We start from the raw sequence: 25,118 nt of genomic DNA, 5'->3' as shown, positions 1-25,118 counted from the left end.
TGTGAAAAGAGTAGAGATAGGAAAAATTGAAGTTTCCACTACCCAATGTAAAGTTATTATTGGTTCTTTTGTTTAAATAAATGACTGTCTTCTGAAGTAGCTGCTTTTATTTTCAAAGTATGATTTTTGTCTCAAATTGACAAAATATATGGTTGTACAAGATCTTGGGTTTTATGTTTTACTGATGAGAACAAATACTAGTGGTAGTAGAGCCAGTTGCTGCTCAGTTCTTTGTTGTGGTTGTTTGACACAAGGCCTCACTCTAGTTGATGCTGGCTAGAAAGAAGCTCTAGATACTCCTGCCTCAGCCCGTGAGTCAGTGAGCTAGAGTGTGTCTCTTTCTTTGTGTTATCTGTGGTTTTTGAGACATTGCTTCACTGTGTAGCCCTGGCTGGCCTGGAACTCACCATGTAGACCAGCCTGGCCTTGAACCCACAGAGACCTGTCTGCCTGCCTGCTTGCCTGCCTCTGGAAATGGAACCTATACTACCATGCCCAGCTTTTTTTTTTTTTTTTTAAACTCTTTTGATCATGAATGCAGGTTGAGTTGTTGTTGTTGTTGTTGTTGTTGTTTTTATACGGGGTTTCTCTGTGTAGTAGCCCTGGCTGTCCTGGAACTTGCTTGCTTTGTAGACCAGGCTGGCTTCAAACTCGTCCTCATAGAGCTCTGCCTATCTCTGTCTCAAGGGTGCCGGAATAAAGGCCTGTGCTACCATGCTTGGCTATGCAGTCCTGTTTTTAAAAACACTTTTTTATATTTTATTTATTTGTTTTTTATTTTTGGAGTGGGGAAGTGAGGTAGTCTCATTAAGTCCTGGTTGTCCTGGGCCCTGCTATATAGATCAGGCTGGCCCAGAACTTATAGTGATCTTCCTTCTCCAGCTTCTTGAGTTCTGGGATTCTGATTATGCAGCCAGCTTGGTGACTGAATGAACTAACAACTTTGTATATGCAAAACAAACCAAACAAAATTCTAGCATTTAGTATTTTCATAGATATTTTTATGTTTAATAAAGCCTTGGCTATAGTTGCTTGATTATATTATCCATGACTTAAAAGCCCACAATCATTTGAAAGTAACTTTTTGCATTTTTATTACAGGTAAATTGGGATATTCACATTGTACAGAAACAGAGGTAAGAGAAAAATACAAACATTTCTGTAAAACAGCTTATACTTTTTGGTGTGACTTGAGTAAACTTTTGCCGTGGGTTTCTCAGTTTTCAGATAAGGTTATATTGAGAACAGACACATATGTTCTCTGTTCAGGAAGAACAGATGTGAGAAGAATCAGTTACCTGTCTACTTGTCTGTAGCACTAGAAGAAACAGCATAAACATAGTTTATTTCCTGTGTTTATAAAATTACTTAACATCCAGAGCCCTGAATAAGAAGTATTTTAAGAGTATTTTATTTTATTTTTTCATAATACAATCTGGAATATCATAATAATAACATGCTTGAGTATGAGAACCTCCACAGTGCTTCCTTTGTAGAACAAAAATTAGGCTATGGATACTGTTCCAGTGAGGAGAATAATGTGAAATGCTTGGTGGTTACTTGGCTCGTTTGATTGTTCCTTCGTTCCTCCCTCCCTCCCTTCCTTCCTTTTTCTTTTTTCTTTTTTTGGTTTTTCAAGACAGGGCTTCTCTGTGTAGACCAGGCTGTCCTTTACCTTAAAGAGATCCACCTGCCTCTGACTCCCAGTTGCTGGATTAAAGGCTCACACTACCACTGCCCAGCTTGATTGGTTACTTCTAAAAGAAGGTTCATGATTTTAAAATAATTTCGATAATTTTATTCCAGATTTTTTATGTGAAATTCCATGTGATTGTCTGTGTTCCTTTCAAGAGTAGCATTAGATGCCAGGCTGCCTGTGTGTATACCATCCTATCTGGTGGCAGAACACCATCCTTAGACTAGAGTATCATCAGCCCTGTTAATGCTTAAATATTCAAGAAATTGTGTGTCTGCTTCATAATGCATCTGGATATTGATAATGGCTTTCAGTAAATTTTAACTTATTTTGTGTAAAATGTAAACTTTATTAAAATGTTATTACATAAACAAAAAACAAATAATACATTCTTTTAAAACTCAATTTGTTTACATTTATATTTTCTACTCAACTTTAAAAGTACAAATAACATTTTCTAAATTAGTTTTTTAAATGGATTAAAGTATATTTTGGATTTTTGATGCATTTTCCACACACTATAAGGAGTAGGTTCAGTCTGAGTCAGAAGATAGAAGTTTTGTTGTAGTTTCAGGGTCTGTGAAATTTTTTCATCCCATATTTAGGATAAGTTCTGTTAAACTCCTAAGGTCATGGAGCTGTAAAGAGAGGGTATATGTGGAATATGGCATTAGCTCCCAAGGCACTGTTGTAAGTTAAGAGTATACTGACACGGTCTACATCCATCTGCATTTGGTACTGAGGTGTAGTCCTGGTGCAGGGCTTGTCCTAAGTCTCATCATCCTGTCCCTTTGCACTGCCATGAGGCCAGCCTGGCTTTAACCCTGTCTTCTGCCTGCGAGGATGACTGTCAGACTACTCGAAGAAACAAGCATGAACTGGCTGTCCATTCCAAGGCCATTCGAGGGTTAGAAAGTTGTAAGGAGAAAAGAAGGCTCTTTTAATAATTTTTGTTAAACAATAGTTTTTTTCTGCCTTAAAAGTGTTGCAGGTTAAAGTGGTTAACTTAGTATTGTTAATTTTTGTTTTGATTTCTAGCATTGTGAACTTTAGTAGTTTACATGGTGCCTCACTAATTGCTCCTCGGCAGCAATTACTAATATTTTAAAGAGGTTGGAAAGCCAGGCGCTGTTGGGTGAAGAGCATCTGCAAGTGCTAGTGGGTCTGAGCTGGTGGAGTTGGGGGAAGAGAGGAAGCCAGAGCGCAGGCAGCAGTGTGAAGTCCCTATGGGGAGGGGAGGGGGCGGGACATATAAAAGCTAGGTTGCACTGGGCTACTCTGGTACTTTGAGAGCCTGTCTTAGTTGCTGAATTGACTTTGTCTTAAGGTAAGAGACTCCTGTGTCCTAGTGTGAGGCAGAAGCCTTTTGTACTCTTGTTGGTGGAAAGTCCAGACTAAGAATGTTTGGAGCTGGCTGTGTCAGACTAAATGTCTGAGCTAGTGAGTGGGTGGGAGTGGCGTTGGGGTGGACAGGGTGGTCCTCAGCCACAGTGGGTTGCTGTGAAGGAGGGCTGGGTGAAGATGAAACATGCCTTGGTGTAGCATGCTGTTATTCCTTCTGGGAGGGGATCAGGGAGGTCTGATTCCTAAGCAAGGTTTGTCGTAGGCTAATGGAGGAAAATAAAATGACCTTTTCTGAGGTTGGAAGAGCCTGATCAAAACAATGTAGTCAACATAGAGTTTTTATAGCACATAAAAACCATGTTATGAATTATCTTTTTGTTTTAAAATTTGAATTTTAGTTTATTCTTTAAGATTTCATAAATGTATATAATGTATTTTATCAAAGTCACTCTTACTTTTACTCTCCAACTCCTCTTGGATCCCTTTCTTCCCCGGTTCCCAAGGCCCTTTAAAAAAGAGAAAAAAGGGCTGGTGAGATGGCTCAGTGGGTAAGAGCACCCGACTGCTCTTCTTAGGTCCGGAGTTCAAATCCCAGCAACCACGTGGTGGCTCATAACCATCCATAAGGAGATCTGACTCCCTCTTCTGGAGTGTCTGAAGACAGCTACAGTGTACTTACATATAATAAATAAATAAATCTTTAAAAAAAAAAAAAGAAAAAGNAAAAAAAAAAAAAGAAAAAGAAAAAGAAAAAAACCCAAAAAACTATTGAGACAGTTTGTGCTGCCCCGTGTGCATGCATGTGAGGCCATCCTCTGGAGCATCAGTCTACCAAGGGCCAGGCTCAAGGAAAAGTGGCTTTCCCTGTGCTGGTTAGGTTTGGCTTGGTGGGTGGGTGGCGTGTGGTTGGTTGGTTGGTTGGTGGGTGGCGTGTGGTTGGTTGGTTGGTGGGTGGGTGGCGTGTGGTTGGTTGGTTGATTGGTTGGTTTTGTCGTTTTGATACAAGCTAGGTTCATCTGGGAAGAGGGAACCTAAATAGAGAAATGCTTCCATCAGATTTTCTTGATTAATGATTGGTGTGGGAGTGTCACTGGGCAGTGACATCCCTGGGCAGATGGTCCTCAGTTATATAAACGGGCTGAGCACACCATGAGAGGCAAGCCAGTGAGCAGTGTTTTCTGGGGTCTCTGCTTCAGTGCCTGCTCCAGGTTCCTGCTTGAGCTCCTCCCCTGACCCCCTTCATGGTGGAGTGTGAGTGATGAGATGAAATAAGCCCTCTTCTCCCTTGTTTTGGTTATGTTTAACACAGCAATAGAAAGCAAAACAGAATATTTCCCTAGCAGCTATCAATTGTCCATAAATCTTCAGCCAGAGGCAGGAGCTTATGAGCCCCTCCTCCCAGCCCATGCTGAAATGTCAATTGGCTTAATCCTGTGCAGGTCCTGTGCAGGCAGCCACAGCTGCTGAGCTCATGAGTGCCGCTGTCCTGTCATGTCCAGAGGACACCTTTTCGCCCTGTTTCTCAAGGCCTCCAGCTCTTACCTTTTCTGTGGTGCTCACTGAGCCTTGTGGGAAGAGTGGGCACAGATATCTCATTTATGGCTGTGCACAACACAGACGTGTGTTCCTGCACTTTGACCACAGCATACTGTGGAAGGTAGTTTCTCAGATGAGGCCTGAACGCACTGATCTATGGTATGGGATGTGGATTTAAAGGACAATTTGGTACTGTGTCTATTTGATGGAATATTAGTAAGGTTTCTCCTAGTGCTCGTGAGCTCACTAGCCATGAGGTTATGTTTAGATTATTGTACCAGGGCGCCGGGTTTCCTCCTGTGGGAAGACCTTAAATGTAGTATAAAGTGCTGCCTACTCTAACATTCATGCTACTTTTGCACCCATGAGGATATCCATCTTGCCATATGCTGATCATTATTTGTGCCCACAGGGTTCGCAGCTGGAGGACAGTACTGATGGCATCCCTGCAGCAGCTTGTAGATCACTTTCTAGTACCACTAGAGCCAGCCACTAGGGAGGAAGCCTCAGATCAGTACTAGCTTGATGTCCTGTGGTCAGCGTGTGTGCTGTCTTCAGCAGTAGGGTCTTACCTACCGTGAAGTGTGGGATGACAAGTAGGAGCAATGGCAGGATCTGGAATTGTTTGGGGTTACATCTTAGGGGACACTCATACACAGTACCCCCACCCCATTCCCGTTAATTTTGTTGTTGTTGTTGTTTTGAGACAGGGTCTCTTTATATAGCCATGGCTGTCCTGGAACTCACTATGTAGACCACGCTGGCCTTAAAGTCTCAGAGATCTGTCAGCATTTGTCTCCTAAGTGCTGAGTTTAATGGAGTGTGCCACCATGCCCATCTGGTTAGTTTTTTGTTAACTTGATACAAGCTAGCTTCTGGCAAGAGGGAATCTAAATTAACATGTCTCCATCAGAGTGCCTTTGGCAAGTCTGTGGGGTATTTTCTTATTGATGATTGGTGTGGGTAGTGCTACTCCTTGACATATGGTTCTGGGAAGATTAAGAAATGTAGCTGGGGCTGGTAAGATGGCTCAGTGGGTAAGAGCACCCAACTGCTCTTCCGACGGTCCGGAGTTCAAATCCCAGCAACCACATGGTGGCTCATAACCATCCGTGACAAGATCTGACACCCTCTTCTGGAGTGTCTGAAGATAGCTACAGTGTACTTACATATAATAAATAAATAAATCTTTAAAAAAAAAAAAAAAGAAATGTAGCTGATTGTGAACCTGGGAAGCAAGCCTGTAAACAGCATTGCTCCATGGCCTCTGCTTCCGTTCCTCCCCAGACTTCCCTTCACCATGGACTGTAAACTGTAAGCACCAATAAACTCTTTCTTTTGGTCATGGTGTTTTATCACAGCAATAGAAACTTAGCTAACACACCCCCTCCCAGCTACTAAGGGGAGGTGTTCCAGCTGCACTGGACTTCTTATTAGGCAAACTATGGCTTCTGGAAGACCCTGATCTTCTGTGTAGTATCGTTCCCATTTAATCCCCCTCCCCAGCCCCCGTGTGTGTGGTGAATAGGAAGCTTATAAAACAGGAAGTTTGCTTTGACCTTTCTCAGATACCCTTAGTACTGTTTCTTTTCTGTCCTTCCTTTGCCCTCACCGGCCCCCATCCTCTAGTTTTTGCTATAGTTCCTTCTTTTAAATTTATTTTACTTGTGGATGTTTTACATTTGTTTACTTATTTTGTGTGTGTGCTCACACATGTTCACAGAGATCAGGGAAGGTTTTGAGAGTCCTTTCTCCTTCTGCTATGTGGTTTCTGGAGGATCAACCTCAGGTAGTGAGGTCTGATGGCAGGCACCTTCAATCATGGAGCCATCTTCTGGCCCCTGTAATTTTCTTTTTAATACTTTTCCTAATTCATAGAAACCAAACTGAAATTAAATATAAAGAAAGCCAGGAGAGTACACAGAGATATTCAGTCAGGCCTTTCTCCTTAAGGCAATCTGGTGTATCTTCATATGAAGCGTTTTACCACATCTCTCTTTTTGGGAAGGTTTTGTTATTTTCAGTTCTGGGTATTTACCTCAGGCCCTGGCACATGCTAAGCCAGTACTGTTCTTCAAAGCTATGCCTCAACCACCTGGAAAATGTTTTCACACACTTGACTGCTTGTGTTCTTAGCATTGGATTTTGTAAGGAAACATCCCTTGTCCTGTCCAGTCCTGACTTCTTTTGACTTTGAGATGGGGTCTAGCTATGTAGCCTAGGCTGGCCTTGAACTCACGGTGTAGCTCAAGATGGCCTTACCCATGCAGCTGGGCTCCTGCCTCAGACTTCTGTATGTCAGGGCAACAGGGATGTGCCACTGTGCCAGCTGAGCTGTCTTCTTCCCTCATGGCCAGCTTTCTAGGGAAGTCTTTCATATGGTTTAAATAGAAGCATGGTTTTCATTGTATAGCACATGCTGGCCTGTAACTCACGCCTGCATCTACCTCCTGAGTGCTGGAGTTGAGGTATGTGCTATCATGCCGGGCTTCAAGATGAATACTTAAAAAGTTTAAGTAGACAATTACATTTCCTCTACTTTTTCAGCTTAGTTTTAAATTTTTAATTAAAATATAATTACATCATTTCCCTCTCCTTTTTCCTTCCCCCTAAACCCTCATGTTCTCGCCCTCCAACCCTTCCCACATACCCCTACTACCTCTTAAATTTGTGGTCTCTTTTTATTACTGTTTTTACATACATACATAATACATACATACATGTATATGTATATATAAACACAAATATATGAATACAACTCACTGAATCTGTTTTATGTTGTTTGTATGTATATGATTTCAGACAAAAAACAACTTATGTTTTTGAACATATAATTTACACACAGTGAAACTCACCCTTGTAAGTTGTTTTTTCCAGTGTTTTATGATCACATTCCTTTGTTAACCATCCTTATAATCAAATCCTATCACCTTTCAAACTCTCACTCTCCTGGCTGCCCCGGTCTCTGCCGCTCTTTTTAATGCTTTAAGGAGACCTACAGTCGCTCTTCCTAGAAGTGGTTCACAGCTCCAGCCGGTAACTTATAAACCTACGAGTGGATGACTGACCCGGGCTTGCACTTGCCTCTGCAGAGGCAACTCTGACTCAGGGTTAGGGATAGCTTTTAATACTGCCATTTTACTCGTTTTTGTTTTGTTTTTTTCTACTACTGTTATTTAAACAGTATGTACGGATTGTAATCATGGATGAAAGTTGCTGGACACTTTTTTTCTAGATTGTAACTTAATTTATAATTTCTAGTTTCAGCCTGTTCCATTCTGTCTTGTATTAACTGCTGCCAGTTACATAGCACGAGAGCCTTTTCCCTTTGAGAGGAAGCAGCTAAATGAATAACTAGAACAGGCTGCTGTTCTTGTGCTGGATTGGCTATCTTTTAAGTGGACTAGGTTAATCCATTATATAACATTAGGTTAGTTTTTATCATTACTTCATCTTGATGGACTTGATTTAATTGGGCACTCGTGGATACAGCTGATTGTAATCCACTCAATAGAAGAAAAACTTAAGGAAACTTAAGAATATTCATGCTTGTATTTTTAAAGATTTATCTTTATATTAATTATGTATGAATGTATGTGTATTTGCATGCAGTGCCTGTTAAGGCCTGAGGCACTGGATTCCCTGGAGCTGAAGTTGATCCAGGCTGTTGTGAGCCACCCTGAACTCAGGTCCTCTAAGAGTAGCATGTGCTCCTAACCTTTGCGTCCACTCTCCAGTCCCTCATGCTTAAATCTTAAACACCAAGTTCATAAGTATCATAAATACCATTTGTTATGTTTATATTATTTTCACTCCTATATACATTTTTAAAAACTACTTGAGGACCTACTGTGGTAGATATTGATAGAGACATTAATTTTAAATAATTAGTTGTTGCAGCACTTCAGCTTAAATGAAATTTTGGGAAAGGCATTAATGCAGCCCATGAGACTTTAGCCCCCCATGCATTATTAGATGGGTGCGGGGGTCTTTTTCTGTAGGACTTTGTGAGATAGGCCAGTTCTAAATTATTCAGAATGATTTAGCAATTGTCCTGTATATTGAAATCCTCAGGGAAATTGGACCTATAATTCTAGGTCTTCCTTGGATAAACTTAAACGTCTTAGGAATGAACCAAAAAATACATTGATATTAGTTTCTTGGATTTACTCTCTTATGGTTATGGATAGTTTTGGGCCCATACTACAGTAGATGAAATTTTTTATTTCCTAATAGCCTAAAGTAAATCACAAAAGGTAATGTAGAGTATAATGTTGGAAAGTATGTATTTAGTCTTTAGCTAAATCTGCCCATTCCATTTGACCTCACCTCTGGCTCATGAATGCTTGTGTGACAGTTTGGTATATACTGGGCTTTAAGTTGACATTGGATAATTCTTGGTTAATTTCAGAAATGATAAAAAAATCTAATCTGAAAGAATATAATGTTTTTAATTAAAAAAAAATTCTAGCAGGTTGGAGAAATGACTCAGCTGGTAAAGTGCTTGGTACACACCCCCAGCACCCGTGGAAAACTCAGGCATGGGGTGCCTACCTGTGACCCTAGCCCCTTGAGCTGGTGCTTTTGCTGGCAGTTGACTGGGAGATTACCTCAGTTCTTAGTCTGCAGTTCTTATGTGAGACCACAATGTGGCTACCCTCTTCCTCAGAGACAGCCAAGGAGAAGCTCATCTAACACTGGGTGACATGGCATGGACCTGGACTCTCAGCACCACATCTGCTTTGCTGTCTTCTGCTGTCTAGAAGCATATTACAGGTCTCATGGACATGACTGTTAGATGTGGAACCCACAGGGTCACCACAGAGTCAGAGTTCACAAACCATAGGCCATGCCTCTCCCTGCTGTCAGATCATACCCTGCCTCTTGGCAGCTATGCAGGGACATGATCCAGATGGATCCCTTAACAGCTCTATGTTACCTGAACTCCTCAGCTGTTGTGCTATAAAGACAGAACGAAGGAACTGTTCTGGGTAAAAGGAGGCTAAACAGACTTAATGACAACTACAGCTGATGCCACTGCTTAAGAACACAGTACCGAGGAGCGAGAGTTGACAGTTTAGTATGTTTTTGCATTACATTGTGTGGGCGACAATTTTCCTGATATGGATAACTGTGCTGTGGTCATCTACAGTATGCCCTTAGTTTTAGAAAATAGAACTCTACAATAATTGGCTAAGAGGTAGGCATTATCCTCAGGTGGATCTGAGAGAGATAGGGAGAGGAGAATGGTAACTCACAGGAGGCCTAATTATTGATAAATCTGGAAACATATAAAATATAATCATAGGCCTTTGAGATGACTCAATATAGCTACTTGCAGCTAAATAAAAATAAATAACTAAATAAATATAGTTAGAAGAGCATAGTCATACCAAGCAAGTTCCAGAAAGTGCGTAAGTAAATGTCACAGTTATTACTTAGTTTCCACAACTATTTCAGAATTTTGAAATGCCTGTGATTTGATACCCTTTCCTTTGGTGACTCAGTCTAGTCTGTAGTATAAAAATGCAGAGTATTCAGACTCTGTGCTGGGCTCGGCCTGCAGGCACCAGCACAGGCCAGTTGTCTCTGCACCCACCACCTCATCCAGCTTCATAGAGTCCCTAGTAGCTGCGACTGGGCAGGGCCTACACAGCCAGCTATGCAGTAGTGTGGGCATGAGAACCACTGCATTCCATTCCTCTTTCCTTCCTTCAGCCTGCACATTCAGTTAGACAGTGTCCTAGGTTGCTTTCTGTTGTCATAACACCAGCCAGAAGCAGCTTGGGGAGGAAAGGGTTTAGGTTGCTTACAGCTTAAAGTCCAGGGCAGCACAAGGAAGAAAGAACATGGAGACAAGAACTAAAGCAGAGACCATGGAGGAGACTGCATACTTACTGGCTTGTTTTTAGCCTTGTGCTCTGCTTCCTATACAGCCCAGACCCTACTGCCTACGGATGGTACCACCCACAGTATACTGTACCACAGACGTGCCCACACGCCAATCCGATAGAGACAATTTCTCAATTGACTTTCTTCTTTCTAGGTGCCTCAAGTAGCCAACCAATATTAGCTATCACAGACTTGTTGGAAAGCACTGTCAAGAAATTAACTCACCTATTTCAGGTCTTTGAGAGGCTCTGAAAAAGCAACTGAAAAGCTTATCCACTTTGCTCTTTGAGCACTGTGGGTACAAGAGAAACCAGAGCTATTGGTTTATAATTGTTACTGGACAGCATTTCTTGTCCTTGCTAAATATGTCTTTGAGGCAGTAAATTTTGTTTTGGAGACCTTGAGATAAGACAGTTATTTAACAAATGCAGATCAGCCAGGCACAGATGTGCAGAATTGGTCTTTCCTTAGTTGTTGGTACCAGTTTAGCATTGGAAAGCTGTCTGGCTCCTACCTGTCTAGGTGAATCTTCAGTGCCTGTTTGTGGGTTAAAACAGCACCTGTCACCTGCTCAGCACAGCCTTCTCTTCTGTGTTATTGCCTCTTGAGCCCAGAAAGGACTGGCTGGTGGTAAATGAAGCAGTAACTACGTTTGAGTAAGGAGTGCTCAGGATATATGAAAGGGCAAAAGAAGCAGGTGCTGCACACCTGTGTCAGGAGATGTAATTGTGAATGTAACAGGGCTGTGGAGGTTGGAGCAGGGTTTGCTTGTTCTTACAGTGAAGGTGGCGGGGGAGCTAGGAAGAGGCCAGCAGCATCCTGAATGGCTCACATCTGCAGTGAGCATGGATTTTGAGACAGTGCCTTGTATATCCCAGGCCAGCCTCTAACTTGCAGTGGGATAATCCTGAAATTCTGATCCTTTTGACTCTACTTCCCAAGTGGTGGGTGTCTTAGTTACCGTGAAGAAACACCATGACCAAGGCAGCTCTTGTAAAGACAACATTTAATTGGGACTGGCTCACAGGTTCAGTCCATTATCATCAAGATGGTAGCATGGCAGCATCCAGGCAGGCATGATGCAGGAGAAGCTGAGAGTCCTACATCTTCATCTGAAGGCTACTAACAGAATACCTGCTTCCAGGCAGCTAGGGTGAGGGTCTTAAAGCCCACACCCATAGTGACAGACCTACTCCAACAGGGCCACACCTTCTAATCATGCCACTTCCTGGGCCGAGCATATACACACCATCTTAGCTTATACTCTGGGTCAAACCTAGAACCTCTTTGCACTGGGCAAACACTGCCAACTGAACTCCATTCCTAGCTTATAGTTACTTCTTAAGGGACATGGAGTCAGTTAGGGAATTAATGACAGAAATCCTGCCTCCCAATTCTGTTTGTTTGTTTCTTTGTTTTTTGAGACAGGGTTTCTCTGTCTAGCCCTGGCTGTCCTGGAACTCACTCTGTAGACCAGGCTGGTCTCGAACTCAGAAATCCACCTACCTCTGCCTCCCGAGTGCTGGGGTTAAAGGTGTGCACCACCACTGCCCAGCCTGTCTCCCAATTCTTGTGTGTGTGTGTGTGTGTGTGTGTTATTTGTTTGCCATTTTAAATATTAAGGTTATTCAGATATGAACAAAACAGTATTTGTCTGGGAATATATGGAATTTTATCTAAGCTACAGATTTCCCCAAATGAAATTTTACTGTGAATATCTGTCACAAGCAACAGCACATCACTGTGGCGTCTGTTGATTACTCAAAATACTCCCCCTCAAACTTTGTAAGGAAGTATTTCTTCCTAGGCTTCTGTACAGTAAAATTTTAATACTCGGTGACTTGCCTTTTATGTGTGATGTATGTATATATTACTGTGTATTTTTAAGAATTGGAAGTAGGATGATAAAAGAGAGAAATAGCTGTGACACGAGAAGGCCAAATAAGCCTGAGATCATAGCAGTGTTTTCAAGAAGGAGTTGGAGAGCTGAGACTAAAGTAGAGACGGGAGGCTCCTGTTTTATTGGGCACACGGGACAGCAAAAGTTCTAGCTGTCTTCCTTGGCTTTCCTTGAAGTTGCTCTTTTTTCATTAAGTTCCCTTTAAAGGGTGGGCACCACAGCCTGTTTCTTTTTCTGAGCTCTTTGGATTTACTTGAAAACTGTTCACAGGTAGCCAGACACAAGTGCACCCCTGTTCTTGGCACCCCAGAACTCTAGAGTGGGAGCTGATGGAGATAAGGACGCTCTTGATCTGGCCATTGTGTTCTTCCAACAAGGGCTCCTTGTAAGGCAGCTTGAGTGGATCAGTACTACATTGTAGTTCTGGTTCATGTAATTGGTACAGTGTCTCTTCCAGCCCTCTCCCTAACTTTCTTCAGGTGGCAAATAGGTCAAGGTGATGTGGGATAAATGTGACTCCCTGAGGTACATGAGGAAGATAGCAAGGGCAGGCTTCTCAAATGACAGTAGCCTCTGACCTCAGGACTCCATGGTTACCTCTCCAAGCCAGATGATCTCTTCTCTCCCCTATGTGCGCGCGTGCGTGTGTGTGTGTGTGTGTGTGTGTGTGTGTGTGTCTGCACATGTGTGCATTTCTGTGTGGAGGCCAGAGAGAGGTTGACATGAGGTCTTTTCTTAGGAGCTTTCTACCTTGTTTTTGACACAGGGTCTTTGACTGGGACCTGAGGGATGATGATTTGGTTCTGCAGGCCAACCTGTGAGCCCTAAGGCTATGACTGTCTTGGCTTCCTCCATGCTAGGCTTACAAGTGTACACCACCATGCTGTAGTTTTTAAATATGTGTGCCAGGAATCAAATTCATGACCTTGTGCTTCTGTAGCAAGTACTTTGCCAGCTGAGCTATGTACCTGGCTCTCCAGGTCACACTTTGTATTTACCTGTGTGTCTGCCACCTGACTGAGCTGTTTAAGGTCAAGGGCTATGCTTCATCTGTCTTCATATTAATACTGCAGTGTGCAATATGAAGTAGGCCTTTGTTGAAAATTAGTTGCAGAGTTGTTTAAAAACCACAGGCACAACCTTGACTGTGTGGGAAGAGGGAAGGTTGAGAAAAGCTCGAACGAAACCTAGCCTTTCCTGAGACAGCTGAAGCTGGTTGTAAGCTCCTGTTCTTCCTGCCTCCGCCTTCAGAGTGCTCAGATTACACGCATGCAGCACCTGTGCGCGCCTCTGATGTCCCTTGCCTGGCTCTGTGGTAGGTGAGCTGTATGTAATTTTACTTAATATTACTTAACATATGAAAATAATTCTTTATTTTGGCTTACTTTTTTTTTTTTTTTTCGAGACAGGGTTTCTCTGTATAGCCCTGGCTGTCCTGGAACTCACTTTGTAGACCAGGCTGGCCTCGAACTCAGAAAACCACATGCCTCTGCCACCCGAGTGCTGGGATTAAAGGCATGCGCCACCACTGCCCGGCTCTTTTTTTTTTTTTTTTTTTTTTTTGAGACAGTGTCTCACTATCCAGTCCTGGTAGGCCTAAAACTTGATATGTAGACCAAGCTGGCCTTGACTTTAGAGAGATCTGCCTGCCTCTGCCTCCTGAGTGCTGAGATTAAAGGCGTGTATCAGGTTTTGTTTATATTAATTTTTATAGTGAAAAATGAAATGACTCCTGATCTTTGCTTTAGTGGTAAAGATTGAACATCCAAGCTGTTGGATAGGTGCGTCAAATACATTTTTCTTATGATGAGTTTATTGGAATTCAGCACTCTATGTCAATTACTGTGTGTGTGTGTGTGTGTGTGTGTGTGTGTCTGTGATAAAATAGCATGACCAGAAGCAACTTAAGAATTTATTTGGGGGGGGAGGCTAGAGAGATGGCTCAGTGGTTAAGAGCACTGACTGCTCTTCCAGAGGTCCTGAGTTCAATTCCCAGCACCCACATGGTGGCTCACAACCATCTGTAGTGAGATCTGATGCCCTCTTCTGCTGTCTGAAGACAGCTACAGTGTACTCATATACTGTACTGGCTACTTTTGTGTCAACTTGACACAGCTGGAGTTATCACAGAGAAAGGAGCTTCAGTTGGGGAAATGCCTCCATGAGATCCAGCTGTAAGGCATTTTCTCAATTAGTGATCAAGGGGGAAAGGCCCCTTGTGGGTGGGACCATCTCTGGACTGGTAGTCTTGGGTTCTATTAAAGAGCAGGCTGAGCAAGCCAGGAGAGGCAAGCCAGTAAAGAACATCCCTCCATGGCTTCTGCATCAGCTCCTGCTTTCTGACCTGCTTGAGTTCCAGTCCTGAATCCTTTGGTGATCGACAGCAGTATGAAATGTAAGCCGAATAAACCCTTTCCTTCCCAACTTGCTTCTTGGTCATGATGTTTGTACAGGAATAGAAACCCTGACTAAGACATATACGTAAAATAAATAATTAAAAAAAAAAAGAATTTATTTTGGTTCCAGAGGGCTGGGTGTCCTTAGTGGTGGGGAAGGTGTGGTGGCAGGAGTAGAAGCAGAGAGAGTTCCAACCGGATGGAGCCTGTCCTCAGGGATGTACTCCCTTCAGCAAGGCTCCACCTCCTCAAGGCTGGAGAGCCTCCTTAAACAGTGCCCCCAGCTGGGGACAAGTATTCACATACAGTTATGGGAACAGTTTTTACTGAAACCTCTGCACAGTCTCAAACCAAGGTGCAACTGTGCTGTCATTAAATGGTGGCAGTTCTGACAAGGGTATTCTTAGGGTGCGGTGCAGCTGTCAGACACCTGAGGAACCACGTTAGATCTGCAGTTAGAAACCTCTGGGAGCCTCTGCTGTGGAAGGTGGGCAGCACCGCCTCCTCAGAGAAGATACAGGGGAAGGGAGGCTGGGCCTGGAGTCTGCAAACTGGCCTGGGCTATGTGTGTGGATTTTGACCAAGTCATTTAACTAACTCTTTTTACTTTCTGTAGAACAAAAGGTGTGTTCTTTGAACATTTTTTTTTCTGGTATTCAAACATGCAGAAAGATCAAATGAAGAAATACGAAGAAATATGCAAATGCAAACTGGGCTTATGGCTTCTTCTAAAAATGTACTCTTGCAGCTGGAAGCTGCCTTCTCAACCACTTCCCCTGCAGACCAAAGCCAGGCTGTTGCCGCGTCTCCTGTCACTCCACGTTCTCTTTTGGTGACTCCCAGTCTCCCTCTGTAAGAGTGCTTACAGGATTTACCAGACTTCCACTGATCCACACCCAAGCTTCTCAGCTCTTGTTTTTTTTGTTTGTTTGCTTGTTTTGTACACACTAGCTACCTTCGAATGTGATAAGATGTTTTAGGCATCTTCTGTCTGACCCTTTGTACTGGCTCCTGCCTCATTCTTTCTCAGATTGTTAAGTACCAACTACCCCTTTCCCACCTTCATTCTGCTCTTGTGTAGTCATGGGTATGAACTATGCAGTGACTATTTGAAACTTTCTGATGCTGTCTTGAAATGCTGTTCTCTTCACAAAGTATGTAGTCTTTTCCCTTGCTGTGGCACTCACTGGCTCTGCAGTACTGAGTTGATAATTTCATCTCCAAAGATGTCTCTCATCTGTATAAGAACAGTAACATGCTTGTGTGCTCATAGGCACCATTGTGGCAAGTGCTTCTCCAGTGAGCTTATGGTCAGCTTGTGAAGAAGTACAGACTCAAAAAGAAACCCATTTCACAGAATACAGTATAGAACACCCACCTCTGATCACAGAATACAGTATAGAATGCCCACCCCCATCACAGAATACAGTATAGAACGCCCACCCCTGATCACAGAATACAGTATAGAATGCCCACCCCNATCACAGAATACAGTATAGAACGCCCACCCCTGATCACAGAATACAGTATAGAATGCCCACCCCTGGTCACAGAATACAGTATAGAACATCCGCCCCTGATCACAGACTACAGTATAGAACGCCCACCCCTGGTCACAGACTACAGTATAGAACGTCCACCCCTGGTCACAGACTACAGTATAGGCCTGCCCCTGGCTCAGGAGAGCTGTGCTGCTAGGCCAGCATCCCCTCCCCTATGAGGGTGGCAAGGTGGCATCCTCAGGGACCCTCTGAGGACCCTCTCTCTCATGTCTTTCCTGTGTTGCTTTTCCTCATGCTGCCCTTTCCCTGGTGGCTTGGGGGCCGTGTGGTGGACATGGGGCTTGGGCCAACTTTGTGCTCCTTCCAGTTTAAATGTTCTGTGGCCTGATACTGGAATGTTTTTTATCTTTATGAGGAGAATTAATTCCTAGTTTACAGATCACTTCAGAATAAACTTTGAAGCTTAATCTACTCAGCAGTTAAAATGACTATTCAGCTACTGGTTAAAATGTCCTCAGGTGCTGGTTGGTATACACTTGCAGTTCTTTATCAGTGTTTCCTTTATGTAGATAAAGTATATGTGAACAGCTAATGGAAAAGTTCTTATTTTGTTAACGTATTGTTGCATTAAACTGCCCTCCATGGAGCAAAAGGTAATTGTGGTCTTAATAGCATTTGGTCCCCGCTTCCTTGTTTCATGTATAAGGTGGCAGAGGTGGTTGCTGTCACTGGATTAGACTAGAAGGAGCCTGTTGCTATTTGTCTGTCCTTGTCCTGTTTCTCCTCAGGCTGGGCCTTCTTATTTGTTTTCTGTACTTGGCACAAAAGCTTTCTTTTAGAAGTGATGATCTGTAATCTGCTTAGAACAGGTTGGCAACTTTTACCCAAGTACATGGGCCTGGGGGTTAATGTTCCTTGTATATTGGCACTTTTTGTACCCTTTCTGTCCTGCTAGTGTGTGTGTGTGTGTGTGTGTGTGTGTGTGTGTGTGTGTGTGTGTGTGTGTTTGAAGACAGATTGTGGTGAGAGTACACCTGATCTCACACCCCAACAGGGCAGGCTTCCTGAACACCTCCTCTCTCAGTCCCTGGGCAGGGTGGTCCAAGGTCAGGTTTTCTCTTCCCTCACTGACTTTGACCATATGTGAATAGAGCCACACAGTACTCGGGAGTTCATGGGCTCTGAGGGAAGTAGGTCTAGGTTCTAGCTCCATTGCTTAAATCCCTCATATTCTCAACCTCAATTTGTGTGTCTGTAAAACTGGGGAGGGGTGTGGGTTAGTATGCATAGTGCCTATTAACAATGCTAGTGTGAGAATTAAAATGTGTGAAAATACTTGACGTAAGACCTTGCACATCACACTTCAGTAGATGTCAGCTGATGGGAAAATCTCCTTTAAGTTGTATTTCTTTCTTTCACAGTCTCCCTTTATGTATATTAACTTATCTGCACATATGAGTAACTCTTGGATCTGTGCTCAGTGCTGAGTACACAAGAGTGACCAAAACAAACTTGACCTTGATCACAGAGGAAGATGTCTGTGCCTTGAAGTCTGATGGTAACTAGAACATTTAAGTTGAACCAGGAATAAAGTTTTAAATACATAGTTTAATTGTAAAAAAAAGAACGAGAGAGAGAGAGAGAGAGAGAGAGAGAGAGAGAGAGAGAGAGAGAGAGAGAGAGAATATGACACAGCGTAGTTTTCCAGCGTTTTGAGTAAGAGGTGCTTACATGAACTGAGAGCGCTTGTGTAACTGTCCTCCAAGGACAGTTAGTAGGTCAGTAGAAACGGAAGAAAGGCATGGAGAGAATGAAGCAGGGTTTGTGAAGCAGACTGGAGCAAGTCCATTGAGGGTTTTTTTTTTAAAGTGAAACAAGGAGAGCAATTGTGAACTGGAAAGTGAAGTCCGGAATTTTCCAACACTGAAACTATAACTTCTGACAGCAGAGTCAGAATTAATAGCAGGGTTTGCCAGAAACAAAATTTGTCTTAAAAGTATGAACAGACCCTAACAATGCTAACGTGGTTTGGGGTCATGTTTGGTTTTGGTATAACCAGATATCTTGTAAAAGTTTACTGTTAACTGTAAATAGTATATCATTTAGAATATTTATTTTTATGTATATGAGTGAATTTTTTTCTCCTGTGTATATGTATGCGCACCATATAGGTATATAACTGGTGCCTAAAGAGGTCAGAGAGGACCTTGGATCCCCTGCACTCTAGTTAGAGATGGCTGTGAGCCAACACCTGTAGGTGCTGGGATCCAAGCCAGACCCCTTGCAAGAGCAGCGTTCTTAACCACTGAGCCGTCTCTGCAGCCCCAACACACCATTTCTATAATGAATATGACTTAACATAATGAGAGCTGGGCATGGTGGCTCATGCCTTTAATCCAGCACTTGGGAGGCAGAAGCAGTTAGATCGAAATCCTAGTGAGTTCCAGGGCAGCCTGAGCTACACACAAAAACCCTGTCTCGAAAGAACAACAAAAGGTTTAGCATAATGAGCAGATTGAGTATATTGATGTATTTATTTTTTAAAGAATATGAATGTAGTTTTTCCCTCATTTCTTTTCTTTTTTAATTTAATTTTATTTGTAATTCATTTTTTACACTCCATATTCCATTTCCCGCCCCTCCCCTCCCACCCTCCAACTGCTCCACATCACACACCTCCTCCCTACCACACCCCATCTCCACCCTCCACCCCATCTGACCTCTAAACTCCTTGGGGCCTCCAGTCTCTTGAGGATTAGGTGCAGCATCTCTGAATGAGCATAGACAAACCTGGAAGTCCTCTACTGTATGTGTGTTGGGAGCCTCTTTTCAGCTGGTGTATGCTGTCTGTTTGGTGGTCCAGTGTTTAAGAGAACTCAGGGGTCCAGATTAATTAAGACTGCTGGTTCTCCTATAGGATTGCCCTTCTCTTCAAATTCTTTCAGTCTTCCCTAATTCAACCACAAGGGTCAGCTGCTTCTGTCCATTGGTTGGGTTATTTTCTTTATATTAAAGTAAGTCAATTTTAGAAATAACAGTAGCCATCAACTGGTAAATGAATAACTAAAATGTGGTATAGCCATACAATGGAATGTTATTTGATGATAAACAGATGGGAAATACAAATATAGCATCATATACATGGGCCATGCTAGGTGAGAGTGGCCCTTTGCCATGTGTTGTATGGTTGCATTTATGTTATGTCCAGAATTGTTCATCTCTAGACAGAAAGTAGCTCAGTCATTGTGTGGGATAGGGGACAGAGGGGTTGGAAAACAAGTAACTGCTAAAGGTCACTGTGTTTTGAGGAAAAGGAGGGCAGTGAACAAATAGAAGGTCTTGTACCTGTGGTTGTGTACATACATTGAGTGTGTTGTATGGCATGTGATTATATACATATACACATGAAAGCTGGTTGTTTTTTTAAAAATAACTTCTAAGGTATAGAAGATAGAACTTGAGATTTATGTTGACTAGGATTCTTCCTGATACTGAAATGAATGAGCAGCAGCTCTCCTCCTTAAAGCAATAGTTCTCAAGTGTGGAGCCACTGGCTGCACTGTGAAGCCCGACCTTTCCTGTGGACTCTAGGTGGCAGGAAGCTGGGGGGGGAGGGCCTCCAAACTCGGTACCGTTCCTTCAGAGTCTTCTCTAGCCTTTGCTTTCAGCTTCTTCTTTAGCTATTTTGTTTTTTGTTCTAATAAATATTTGTTTAGTGGACACATATATGTGTGTAGCACACATGTGATATGCGCACGTGTGGATGTCAGAGGACAACTGGTAGGAGTCAGTTCTTTCCTTCACTGTGCGGATCCTGGGACTGTAACTTACAACTCAGGTTGTCCGATTCGGCTGCAGATGTCTTAACCTGTAGAGCCATAGCTCAGGCCCTGCTTCAGTTTAAAAATGTATGTATAAAACTATTGTTACTCGTGTGTGTGTGTGTGTGTGTATGTATGTGTGTGTGTGTGTATGTGTGTGTGTGTGTGTATTGTGAGTTAAGCCACTATGTGTGGGTGAGAACAGAGGCCAGGAAAATGAGTTAGGTATCACACCCAGTCCCAGTTGACTTGGATACTAGAAATTGAACTCGTCTCCTTCTCCTCCTCCCTCAATCCTCCTCTTCTCTGATGTCTTCTTCTTCGACAGGGCTTCTCTGTGTAGCCCTAGCTGTCCCGAGACTTACTCTATAGGCCAGACTGATATTGACAGTCTCAGCAAGCCACCTGCTTCTGCCTCTCCAGTCCTGGGATTAAAAGTGTGTACCCACAAGCCTAGCTTTGCTTCAGTTTCTTAATCAGGAAGAAATAGGGTAACAGTGATGTCAATCGGTAGAGTTATGGTGAGGACTTGCAGTGTTATATTGATCTTGATGCAGATGCTGGCATATGCACAGTTAAGTTGCACTATTTTTTCCTAATAATAAATTTTCAGTAACTGTGCAGTGGTGGCACGTGCCTTTAATCCCAGCATTTGGTTAGTCAGAAGCAGGCAGAAGAGGTGAGTTCAAGGGCAGCCTGATCTACAGAGTGAATTACAGGACAGCCAGGAATACAGAGAAACCTTATCTCCAAAAAATAAAAAAATAACAAAAAAAGAATAGATTTTTTTTTTTTTAGATATTGATGCTTTAACAGCCTTGAGTCACTAAATAAATACCTTTAAAGTTTAAAATACATATTTTCTTTTTTTTAAAAGATTTATTTATTTTATATAGGTGTCACTCCTGACACACCAGAAGAGGGCATCAGATCCCATTACAGATGTTGGTGAGCTACCATGTGGTTGCTTGGAATTCCTCAGGACCTCTGGGAGAACAGTCAGTGCTCTTAGCCATTGAGCCCTAAAATTTTTCTCAACTTGCATACAATGTAACTTTCTAGCTGGGGCACAGGCTAAAAACTAAGAACAGATATTACCAAATTTTACCAAATTCGTCTTTCATGTGGAGCCCTATGCTGGTTTCAAAGCACATGGTAAACTGGCTTTTAGACTAGAAAGAGTCTTGGGAGTGTAGAATGTGACATTGTTGGATCTGTGTTATAAATTCACTGTCAGTCTGCACATACATAAAACATCTTAGAGAGTAAGACTAATTCATGTTATTTATAATTTTCTCATTCTCAACTTGTTTTGTCATTTCCTGGTAAGGCTGTAGCAGACACTGTACTAATACGATTTTTGTTGTTGTTGAAAGAATTGTCTTATTAATTCAGGTATTCCTGTGACTAAGGACATTCTTGTTCTTGTAGGCTCACAATTGATTCCTACCAAGGAATCCTAAGGTGGTTCCTGACAGCCTGGCTTGAGAACTGTGGTTCTTGGGCAAAGGAATGAGTATGGAGATAAGTCAGTAAACTACTTTCTTTGAGGAATGAATAAGTTCTCTGCTTAGCATTTATTGTTACAGAGTTATGGTGACAGAGTGTCAGAATGTAATTATATACTTTAATGAAACTAATACAGCATTACATAGTATAGGAACAGCTCTTCTCCTAAGTAATGCTGAATGACTTGTATATAGGTCTTTATATTTGTTGTATGTTTTCTTTTTTGTTTTGTTTTGTTTTGTTTTGTTTTGTTTTCGAGACAGGGTTTCTCTGTATAGTCCTGGCTGTCCTGGAACTCACACTGTAGACCAGGCTGGCCTCAAACTCAGAAATCCGCCTGCCTCTGCCTCCCGAGTGCTGGGATCAAAGGCGTGCGTCACCACCGCCTGGCTGTATGTTTTCTTTTTATGTGAATTTTTTTATGCTGGCTGACTTATAATTTTTCTTCCTTGATCATATTATACATAGACTTATCTCATTGTGTTTAATATGCAATATAGCATCTTTTTAATTTATTGACTCTTTGTTTCACATCATGTACACAAGTCCCACTCATCGCTCTGTTCCCTCATATCCACCCTTTGCTCTTGCAACAAAATAAAAAACACAAATAAACAACAAACAAAAAAGCATAGAAAACATCACATCATGGAAGTACGTCACAGTGTGTCCCACAGCATACCTCTCTGTCCACACATCTTCACTTGCAGATGTTCATTGCAGCCGGGCCTCCTCCGGGTTATCTTGTTGCCCTGTGTAATGGAGATCTTGCAACTTTGGATTAACAGGAGTGGGCCAACTCAGAGCCCTGGATCTGGGACCTGGCAGTGGCTGAGCTGCTCAGTGTTCCAGCAAGGTGAGCTCTCCAGCAGTGCTGACTAGGCCACCCAATGCTGCCATCAGCAGGAGGCATGGTCAGCTCTCTCTCATGCCCTTGGGGTCGGCTCACACCCACACCTCCAGGGCCAGCTCCACTGTGCTGTTCAGTGAAGATACAGGGCCCATTCTCTCATATATTGCAACCTGTGAGGAGCTGAACCAGCTCTCCTGCTCTTATATTGCAACCTGTGAGGAGCTGAACCAGCTCTCCTGCTCTCATATCCTTGGGGCTGGCTCACCCATGCCTTCACCTTCCGGGCCAGTGTTAATCAGGTGAGTTGCAGGGCCTGCTCTCCTGAGTGCTGTAGCCAGTGAGGGGACAAGGCCAGCTCTCCTACTCTCATGCCCTTAGGACCAGCTCTCCCACTGCTGGGGGAAGGCGGGACAGGGGCTCATCACACCCACCCCACCTCACCCATGCCACCTCTCTCTCCAAAGACTAATGGCAGAGGAGAGGCAGGGCCAGCTTTCCTACACTCTCACCCTCAAGGCTGGCTCACCTGTGCCCTCACCACCAGGCTGTACTGCTCTGTTGTCCAGGTGAAGGGGGAGTGTTAATTAATCTTCCCAAGCCCCATGACCCCATGACCCTGGATTACTTGAGCCAAAGTATGAACCCAAGTAGCTAACTTCAAAGGCTGTCCTGTCAATCAGAACAAATCTATCTTTCTTTCTTTCTTTCTTTCTTTCTTTCTTTCTTTCTTTCTTTCTTTCTTTCTTTCTTTCTTTCTTTCTTTCTTTTTTTTGTGGATGTTACATATGTAGAAAGAATTCTTTGAGTACTGAATTTGAATATTGCCAATACTGATAGCTCTCTGTGTTACAGGGCTCGGAGCTGTCTCCTACCCTTCCCTCTCAGTGCCTGGAGTTATGCATATTCTTAAGGAGTGAAATGGTTCAGATCTCCATATTTCAAGTGTGTGCATGTGTATTTCTTTTGGCTTGATCATTGTATTTAAATGCTCTTTAAAAAAAATCTTCGTCCACCCTCCCTTTCTTCCCCCTTGTCTCTCTCTGTTTCTCTCCTCTCTCTCTTCTCCCCCGCACTCCCCCCACCACCCTGTATGAAGCTCATCTAGGCTAGATGGCCAGAGAGTGTCAGGGATCTGTCTGTGGCCTGCATTTCTTCCCCCAAGACTGGATTGGATTTGTGGCTGTTTTGTTTGTTTTGGCCTTACTTAAAATTTTTTATTACTTCCTTTTGGCTAAGATCAAGTGAATATCGGTTCTCAAAAATGCAAATAAGCCAGAAAGAAAAGTTAAATAGCAAGTAAAGTTTTGATTTATTTATTTTTATATGTAATATCCTTTACCATCAAGAGAATGCAAATTAAGACTACTTTGAGATTCCATCTTACTATCATGAAGAAAACAAAAGACAATGCTAACAAGGCTTTGCAGAAGGAGGACCTTTCCCTTATTCACTGTGGTGGGAGTGTAAATTAATGTAACAACTGGAAATCAGTATGGATTAGAACTACCATGTGACACAGCTGTACCATTCCTGGACATGTACCCAAAACTCTAAATTCTACTATAGACATACATCTGTCTTTATTACTGCATCATTTGTGTAGGGAAATGGAACCAGCTTAGTTGTTCATATACAGAATGAAGGTGTGGGTATACACACACACACACACACACACATACACATACAAAGGGATTTTAACTGTTAGCTCTTAAGACAAATTAACATGGCATTCACAAGAAAATAGATGTAACTTTTAGTATTTGTGTGTGTCAATGAGGAGGCGTGAAAGTGGGTGTTGCTTAGGAAGCTAGACAGGATACCAGGGGAAGGGAACCAGAGGTGCTGGGAACAGAACAGGAAGGGAAACGGACATGGAGGAAAGCAGGCTGTTGGGGCCAGAGAGCAGAAGGGGAGGGGACAGGGAAGGGGAGGAATTTGAGAGAGAGGTAACAAAATTTTATTTTAAAAAATTCAATAATGAAACCTAACCGCAGCCTGGTGATCCTTCTCAAGGTATTTTTTTTTTTTTGTTAATACAGTCTTTCTCCTGGTTTGTTTTTTCCTAGTGTGGCAGCTCTGTCCTTTTACACTGTGTTGTACAGTGTTTATAGTGACTAGTGTGTTGTAAACTTAACTTTAAAAAACATTCCCGGGGGCTGGTGAGATGGCTCAGTGGGTAAGAGCACTTGACTGCTCTTCCCAAGGTTCGGAGTTCAAATCCCAGCAACCACATGGTGGCTCATAGCCATCCATAACAAGATCTGATGCCCTCTTCTGGAGTGTCTGAAGACAGCTACAGTGTACTTACATATGATAAATAAATAAATCTTAAAAAAAAAAAATTCCCACTTGAGAATTTGCCTCTAATGGGCGTGTTTCACCTGATTTAACTTATTATGATGTCTAATGTACATGGACTAACTTCTGTCCTTGTATTATTTGCCCTGTTTTGGTCTTAGGGTCTTAGTACTTCTTCCCACCCCACAAAGCACACTTTGTTGTCAAGCATGTGTTTCTTTGTAGAGAGGCGCTGATGCAGAAGGGCTTCGGGCACTGCTCTCTCCAGTTGGTTATGGCGCATGCCTTTAATCCCAGCACTCGGGAGGCAGAGGCAGGCGGATTTCTGAGTTCAAGGCCAGCCTGGTCTACAGAGTGAGTTCCAGGACAGC

At 42.7% G+C, this 25,118-nt stretch overlaps 1 protein-coding gene across 6 annotated transcripts in view; it reads left to right on the top strand.

Annotated features, from left to right (window-relative positions):
- Spire1 (spire type actin nucleation factor 1) overlaps positions 1 to 25,118 on the top strand; it is a 127,259-nt gene that overhangs the window by 21,501 nt on the left and 80,640 nt on the right. For all 6 annotated transcript variants that reach the window (XM_029546940.1, XM_021214550.2, XM_029546937.1 and 3 more), the window contains exon 2: positions 1,102 to 1,136. In XM_029546940.1, the coding sequence (XP_029402800.1) occupies positions 1,102 to 1,136 (35 nt within the window). The remainder of the gene's footprint in view (positions 1 to 1,101; positions 1,137 to 25,118) is intronic.

The sequence above is a fragment of the Mus pahari genome, chromosome 15 (genome assembly GCF_900095145.1).
Source record: "Mus pahari chromosome 15, PAHARI_EIJ_v1.1, whole genome shotgun sequence".
In the NCBI taxonomy this organism is placed as follows: domain Eukaryota; kingdom Metazoa; phylum Chordata; class Mammalia; order Rodentia; family Muridae; genus Mus; species Mus pahari.
The sequence above is the reverse complement of the archived record's forward strand: the minus strand, read 5'-3'. Positions and strand labels throughout refer to the sequence as shown.